Source organism: Cucurbita pepo, chromosome 6 (genome assembly GCF_057944985.1).
Source record: "Cucurbita pepo subsp. pepo isolate OVF chromosome 6, ASM5794498v1, whole genome shotgun sequence".
Taxonomy (NCBI): Eukaryota; Viridiplantae; Streptophyta; class Magnoliopsida; order Cucurbitales; family Cucurbitaceae; genus Cucurbita; species Cucurbita pepo.
The window spans coordinates 5,462,403-5,470,807 of NC_141803.1; the positions used below are offsets into that span (position 1 = coordinate 5,462,403).

The 8,405-nt window shown below is 39.7% G+C and overlaps 1 protein-coding gene across 1 annotated transcript; it reads left to right on the forward strand.

Moving 5' to 3' along the window:
- The first annotated feature begins 501 nt into the window (after positions 1 to 501).
- LOC111796811 (carbamoyl phosphate synthase arginine-specific large chain, chloroplastic) lies at positions 502 to 6,456 on the forward strand. Its single transcript, XM_023679576.2, has 4 exons — positions 502 to 2,031; positions 3,102 to 3,794; positions 4,504 to 6,062; positions 6,148 to 6,456. Exons 1-3 carry the CDS (start codon positions 688 to 690, stop codon positions 6,046 to 6,048), a joined length of 3,582 nt encoding a protein of 1,193 aa, XP_023535344.2. The 5' UTR covers positions 502 to 687; the 3' UTR covers positions 6,049 to 6,062; positions 6,148 to 6,456.
- The last annotated feature ends 1,949 nt before the right edge of the window (positions 6,457 to 8,405 follow it).

Genomic DNA, 8,405 nt, shown 5'->3' on the forward strand with positions numbered 1-8,405 from the left:
TAAAAAAACAAATTAAATAGTTATGATGTCATAAATTTTATTATTATTTTTAATTTAACTGTGAATTTAAATATTTTGAGATGAAAAATATGGTTTTAAAAAAAAAGAAACAGACAAAAAAAAGTTTAATTAAAAAAATAAATTAAAATAGTTATGATGTCATAAATTTTATTTTATTTTAATTTAACTGTAATTTAAATATTTTAAGATGAAAAATATGGTTTAAAAAAAGAAACAGACAAAAAAAAAGTTAATTAAAAAAATAAATTAAATAGTTATGATGTCATATATATATTTTTTTAATTTAACGAATTTAAATATTTTAAGATGAAAAATATGGTTTTAAAAAAAAAAGAAAACGACAAGAAAAAGAAAAATTAAAGTTGGAAAATTGGATTAAAAAAAAGTTGTTACAAAAGAAGGAGTGGGCCATCTGTAGGGCCCATCACATGGTGACCCGCAATAGAAACCCTAATGATCTCACTAAATCTTCATCATCATCTTCTTCCTTCTTCTTCTACCAACACAGTGTTTGAGTTGCAGTTCATTGGAATCCTCCACCAATTTCAGAATCGGTGCCTTCCATTTTCGACGTAGATAATCTCTGAGCCTTTCCTTCTTGTTTAGAATCTCTTGCTCTGTAACGCTATAGACGTTTCTGTTGTGCTCTCGGAGTAGGGCTGGGAGATGGGTTACTCTTTGATTCCGTCTCAATCTCTCACTGCCAACTCCATTTTGTGTCGATCCTCGTCCATTCGTTCTTCTTCCGGTGCGTGTTTTTCCAATCTCAGCTACGCCAGGTGTTTTTCTAACTCCAGCAAATTTGGATCAACTTCGCTCGAGTTTCAGCCATGTGCGGATCGGTTTTCTCTGTTTGGGAAGTTGTATAGGCGAAGCGGTTTGGTTCGATGCGAGAAAAATGGCGAGAAGACGATTAAAGAGAGTAAAGGAGGGAAAATTGGGAAGAGAACTGATTTGAAGAAGATTATGATTCTTGGTGCAGGTCCCATTGTGATTGGGCAGGCTTGTGAGTTTGATTATTCTGGTACTCAAGCTTGTAAGGCGTTGAAAGAAGAGGGATATGAAGTTATTTTGATTAATTCGAATCCGGCTACGATCATGACGGACCCGGACTTGGCTGATAGAACTTATGTTACTCCGATGACACCAGAGCTTGTTGAGAAAGTGCTTGAGAAGGAGCGGCCTGATGCTCTGTTGCCGACTATGGGCGGGCAGACTGCATTAAACTTGGCGGTTGCTTTAGCTGAGAGTGGTGCGCTTGAAAAATATGGGATTGAGTTGATTGGAGCGAAGCTTGATGCAATTAAGAAAGCTGAAGATAGGGATTTGTTTAAACAGGCTATGAAGAACATTGGGGTTAAGACACCGCCTTCAGGGATTGCGACTACGCTTGAGGAATGTGTTGAAATTGCTCATGAGATTGGAGAGTTTCCTTTGATCATTAGACCAGCTTTTACATTGGGAGGAACTGGAGGTGGGATTGCTTACAATAGGGAGGAATTTGAGTCTATTTGTAAGGCGGGTTTAGCGGCGAGTTTGACGTCGCAGGTTCTGGTGGAGAAATCTTTGCTGGGTTGGAAGGAGTATGAGCTTGAGGTCATGAGGGATCTCGCTGATAACGTGGTGATCATTTGCTCCATTGAGAATATTGATCCTATGGGGGTTCATACTGGGGATTCCATAACTGTGGCACCTGCTCAAACTTTGACTGATAAGGAGTATCAACGGCTGAGGGATTATTCCATTGCTATCATTAGGGAAATTGGCGTTGAATGTGGTGGTTCAAACGTGCAATTTGCTGTCAATCCAGCTGATGGTGAGGTGATGGTGATTGAAATGAACCCGAGAGTTTCAAGGTCCTCTGCTCTGGCTTCCAAGGCTACAGGCTTTCCAATAGCAAAGATGGCTGCTAAATTGTCAGTTGGGTATTCATTGGATCAGATTCCGAATGACATAACAAAGAAAACGCCTGCTAGTTTCGAGCCTTCCATTGATTACGTGGTGACAAAGGCAGGTTTATTTTACTTGAGATTTGTTTGTCATATTTCGAGTTGTTTTGGAATTGAAATTTATGGGATATTGGTTCGTGGATTAAGCTATGCATGTAGAACATATTATACTGGAAAGTTTAGCATGGTTGTAGCTTTTGATTCGTTTAACACTTTTAACTTTGTTTGAAGTTCATACGCCTGCCTAGTCTTGGAAGATAACTAGCGAGCTCTTTTCTTATTTAGTCGAGGAGTAACAGAGTTCGTGTTTTCCAAATCTATCTTAGTTATTTTGTGTATAAAAATCCGAATTTGTACGGTCTTAAAATGTAACGGCTCAAGCCCACCGCTAGTAGATATTGTCCTCTTTGGGCTTTCCCTTCCAGACTTCCCCCAAGATTTTAAAATGTGTATGCTAAGGAGAGGTTTCCACACCCTTTTAAAGAATGTTTTGTTCCTCTCTCCAATGATGTGGGATCTCACAATCCACTCCCCCTTCGGGGCCCAGGTCCTCGCTGGCACACCAGCTGGTGTCCACCCCCCTTTAGGATTCATCCTTCTCGCTGGCACACCGCCCCGTGTTTGGTTTTGATACCATTTGTAATGGCCCAAGCCCACCGCTAGCAGATATTGTCCTCTTTAGGCTTCCCCTCAAGGTTTTAAAACGCGTCTGCTAGGGGGAGATTTCTACACCCTTATAAAGAATGTTTTGTTTTCCTCTCCAATCGATGTAGGATGTCACATATAAATATTGAGTATTACATAGAAGATTTTGACTATGCATTTTCTTCCTTTGTGTGTTACCAGTTTCCTTCAAATATTATTTCTTACAGATTAACAACTTTGTGATTTATAGACGACAATTTGTCCTTGCTATAATTTTCGTATTCGATTTTAGAAAGTTTGATGTACGTATGTGATTAATGCAGCATTGCCATATCTTCCTGTTAGCTTACTTGATGACAGTTGATACTTTACACATGTTTTCATCTTCATTACTAGTGACCCTGCTTTCTCCCCACATCTGTCTCCCACGTCTTTATCTCTCTTCTTCCTTATAGTAAGTTGTTTCTGCATGTTTCTTTGTTGCAGATTCCCAGATTTGCTTTCGAAAAGTTTCCAGGTTCTCAACCGATATTGACTACTCAGATGAAATCAGTTGGTGAAGCTATGGCTCTTGGCCGCACTTTCCAAGAATCCTTTCAAAAAGCTGTAAGATCATTGGAATGTGGCTACTCTGGATGGGGTTGTGAACCCATTAAACAACTTGATTGGGATTGGGAACAATTGAAGTATAGCCTCCGAGTTCCTAATCCCGATCGCATTCATACTGTATATGCTGCAATGAAGAAGGGAATGAAAGTGGATGATATTCACGAGCTGAGTTACATTGACAAGTGGTTTCTTACTCAGTTAAAGGAGTTGGTGGATGTGGAGCAATACCTCTTGGCTCAAAGCTTGTCTAATTTGACAAAGGAAGATTTCTATGAAGTGAAAAGAAGAGGTTTCAGTGATAAGCAGATAGCATTTGCCACTAAATCAACTGAGAAGGAGGTGCGCTCTAAGAGAATATCTCTGGGTGTCCTCCCAGCTTATAAACGGGTGGATACATGTGCTGCAGAATTTGAGGCAAACACCCCTTACATGTATTCTTCTTATGATTTTGAGTGTGAATCAGCCCCAACTCAAAAGAAAAAGGTCTTGATCTTGGGTGGTGGCCCGAACCGTATTGGTCAGGGTATTGAATTTGACTACTGTTGCTGCCATACTTCATTTGCTCTGCAGGTTTGTGTTTCTTTTTCCAGTATTTCCTGCTCGTTAGTTGTAACAACCCAAGTCTACCGCTAGTAAATATTGTCCTCTTTTGGGCTTCCTTTCCAGGCTTTTTAAGCTCAAAGAGAACAATATCTGCTAGCGGTGGGCTTGGGCTGTTACAAATGGTATCAAAGTCAGACATCGAGCGGTGTGCCAGCGAGGATGTTGGGCCCCCAAGAGGGGTGGATTGTGAGATCCCACATCGGTTGGAGAGTGGAACGAAACATTCCTTATAAGTGTGTGGAAACCTCTCCCTAGTAGACGCGTTTTAAAACATTGAGGGGAAGCCCAAAGAGGACAATATCTGCTACCGGTGGGCTTGGGCTGTTACAAATGGTATTAGAGCCAGACACCGAGTGGTGTGCCAGCGAGGATGCTGGGCTCCCAAGTGGGTGGACTTTGAGACATTCCTAAGTGTGTGGAAACCTTTCCCTAGTAGACACGTTTTAGGGGAAGCCCAAAGAGGACAATATCTGTTAGCGGTGGGCTTGGGCAGTTACATAAGTAACTTAGTGTGACTGAGTTGATTCTATCTGATGCAATCTTATAATACTAAGTTACTTTGAGTAACACATTTAGCACTGTGCTGCATATCATACTTTTTATCATGGACGATGGATGGTTATTATTTATCCTAGCTTGTTACTTTAAATTTGCACTCAACTTCTTGGTTTTGCAGGATGCTGGATATGAGACAATCATGATGAACTCAAATCCCGAAACAGTGTCGACAGATTACGATACAAGTGATCGGCTGTACTTCGAACCCTTGACAGTTGAAGATGTTTTTAACATTATTGCTTTGGAACGTCCAGACGGTATCATTGTGCAATTTGGAGGTCAAACGCCATTGAAATTGGCTCTCCCCATACAACGGTTTTTAGATGAGAAGAAGCTCAAATGTGCCAGTGGTGATGGCTATGTTCGCATATGGGGAACTTCTCCCGACTCCATAGATGCGGCCGAAGACAGAGAAAGGTTCAATGCGATCCTTAACGAGTTAAAGATAGAACAACCAAGAGGGGGCATTGCCAAGAGTGAAGCAGATGCACTCTCCATTGCTAAGGATATAGGTTATCCAGTCGTTGTCCGACCGTCTTATGTTCTAGGTGGTAGGGCAATGGAAATTGTGTACAGTGACGACAAACTCGTTACTTACCTTGAAAATGCTGTGGAAGTGGATCCCGAACGTCCAGTATTAGTCGACAAATATCTATCTGATGCTATTGAAATCGATATCGATGCATTAGCTGATTCACATGGGAATGTGACAATTGGTGGGATAATGGAGCATATTGAGTTGGCTGGCGTCCATTCGGGCGACTCTGCTTGTTCACTCCCAACGAAAACAATCCCATCGTCTTGCCTCGACACCATCAGGAACTGGACAACAAAATTGGCCAAGAGGCTAAATGTCTGTGGGCTTATGAACTGTCAGTATGCAATCACCATGGCAGGGGAGGTTTTCTTGCTCGAAGCAAATCCACGCGCTTCCCGTACCGTCCCATTTGTATCTAAAGCAATCGGGCACCCATTGGCCAAGTATGCTTCCCTTGTGATGTCTGGGAAGTCTCTATATGAGCTTGACTTCACCAAAGAGGTGATCCCGAAACACGTGTCGGTGAAGGAAGCCGTCCTTCCTTTCGAGAAGTTTCAAGGCAGCGATGTGATATTAGGACCTGAAATGAGGAGCACTGGTGAGGTTATGGGTCTTGATTTCCAGTTTCCTATTGCATTTGCAAAAGCTCAAATAGCTGCAGGGAATAAACTACCACTTTCTGGAAGTCTGTTCCTCAGTTTGAACGACTTAACAAAGCCCCACCTCTCCAAAATAGCCAAGGCATTCTTAGAGCTCGGATTCAGCATCATCGCAACTTCTGGAACCGCCCACGTTCTCGAATCGGAAGACATTCCCGTCGAGCGAGTGCTGAAGCTGCACGAGGGGCGACCTCACGCCGGTGACATACTTGCTAATGGACAGATTCAGCTGATGATTATCACTAGTTCTGGCGATGATCTCGATCAGATCGATGGACGTCATTTGAGGCGAATGGCTCTTGCATACAAAGTCCCTATAATAACGACAGTGGCTGGAGCATTGGCAACTGCAGAAGCCATAAAGAGCCTCAAAACGAGCTCGGTTTCGATGATTCCTCTTCAGGACTACTTCGTCGAGACTAAAAGCGGGAGTCGAACGGAGGACTTGCAGTCGGCTTCGATATGATTCTGCTGTATATAGTAAGTGTTTATAATGCTTCAATTACAAGTTCTAACCCATAAATTATTAGTTATTCATTATGGTTTCGCCTTCTGTTCTTCCCAGGCTCTCTCAAAGTTCGGCTTTGCTAGTCCTTATAATTTATTCTTACCGTAGCAAATTTTAGACTGGAAGACGGCTGTTTTGGTATGGACTTGGAACTTGTATAATTTGTTGACTTTTTTGATCTGCTAATAATATATTCCATAGATGAAATTAGAGCGGGTTGTGAGTTGGGTCGGATTGAGTCGAGATATTTTTTAGGTCCTACCCAGTTGTTCAGGTTTTAATTTTGTCAACCTAAATAGCCTTCTTAAACAATATACCCAATCTAATCATAATATCTTGGGTTGGATTGGTTCGAGTTATTCTTCATTTACCTGTTGTAGCTATTGTCGATTGATCGTCGATCGCAATTCCCTGCTTTGACCCACTAATTTTGATTGACACTTACTCTTCATCGTTGTCCCTTCATACGAGGGGAAGTCCAAAAAGGAAAATCCATAGATGACAATATTTACTAGGGTGGGCTTGAGTCGTTAAAATGGTATCAGAGCTAGACATCGGGCAATGAGTCAGCAAGGAAACTAAGTCCTGAAGGGAGGTGGACACGAATCAGTGTGCCAACAAAGACGTTGGGCCCTAAAGGGAGGTAGTTTGTGAAATCTTACATCGGTTGGGAGGAGAACAAAACATTCTTTATAAGGTCCCACATCGATTGGAGAAGGTAATGAGTGCCAATTAGGACGTCGACGCCAAAATGAGTGGTTGTGAGATCCCATATCATTTGGGAGGAGGACGGAACATTTAAAAGGTAAAAAAGACAATATCTACCAATAAACTAAATTTTTTAGTCTCTCAATCACATGTTTTTTAAACAAATTGTTATTTAATAATTCTACTTTGTAAATTAATTATTAAGCATTAAAAAACGATTTTTATTTTCAAATAAATAATTTATAATTAAATCACTTTTCTCATTCCAAATATGCTTTAAAATGATTTTCTTTAAATTTAAAATAATATTCAAACGCATTTGACTATTCAATTAAAATAATTATTTGAAATTAGACCCATTTATTTATAACCATAAATAAATGTTTTTTTTTAGTTTAATAATATATGAACAAAAAATTAAATTTCTAATATTTTAGTTGAAAACATTGAAATTCCAATCATATTTTGAATTGAATTTTTTTAAAATTAAAACTATATAATATGTTATACCAACTATTAGATTTTTCAACGTTTTGTTCCCTCCCTCAATCAATGGCTATAATAATGTTCGGAGATTTTACTTTTTTGCCCTTATCGCTCTATATTTCCATGTGCAAATGTACTTGATGTTGGAGTTAGAAAGTCGGAGTGTTCGTGAATTGTGTTGGGTTAAATCGAGATGAGACATTTTTTAAACCGAACCCAACTCTTCAGGTTGTAAAGTTTTCAACTCGAACAACCCTGATTAAATAATGAACTCAAAATAGACACTTTGAACGTTCATAGATACAAAATTAAAAGGCAGAGAGTATTTTGAAAGTAACGAAGACACAAAATTGTGATAAATCCTTTACGTTCACGAACGGTCCTATTAGAGAGGGACGAAGTATTCTTTAAAGGGGTGTGAAAACCTCTCCCTATTAGACGCGTTTTAAAACCGTGAGGCTGACGATGATGCGTAACGGGTCAAAGCAGACAATATCTGCTTGCAGTGGAGTTCGACTGTTATAAATGGTATCAGAGCTAGATATCGAGCTGTGTGTTAACGAAGACGTTGTACTCCCATGTACATGAAAACCTCTCCCTAGCATACGCATTTTAAAACTGTAAAGCTGACGGCGATATGTAACGGGCTAAAATGGACAATATCTACTAACGCAGTTACAGAAACCGTAAAGTTCTTATAAAAATAAAACACATCATACAACCTTAATGAACATTAATCAATCACTGGGCCCTCCATATATAAAGTAGGCAACCCAACACCACAAGCAAAGGAAAGACGAACACCTCGTTCCCCCACACGAAAGACTTTTAACTTCTTTCACTTTCTCGGGAAAATGATTTAGGGTTCGTTTGTAATTATCTTCAAATATTCGTAAACATTTTCTTTTTCTTTAAAAAATTATTTTAAACTGAAAAAAATCTCGTTTTACTGAAATTGTACGTGTCAAAAATATAAACGAAGGATCGAGAAGAACCGTACCAACTTTTAATGATTGAACGGCTCAATCCTAATTTTAAATTCTAGATCTCGAGATCATTAGGTTATACGTAAAATGGAATGAAAAGTATAATAAAAGTAAGAGCTACGTTATTGTGACACC

Coding starts and splice junctions, on each gene's coding strand:
- LOC111796811 (XM_023679576.2), top strand. CDS start 688: ATGGGTTACTCTTTGATTCCGTCTCAATCTCTCACTGCCAACTCCATT. Junction 2,032..3,101: donor TTGATTACGTGGTGACAAAG/GCAGGTTTATTT, acceptor TCTTTGTTGCAG/ATTCCCAGATTTGCTTTCGA. Junction 3,795..4,503: donor ATACTTCATTTGCTCTGCAG/GTTTGTGTTTCT, acceptor TTGGTTTTGCAG/GATGCTGGATATGAGACAAT.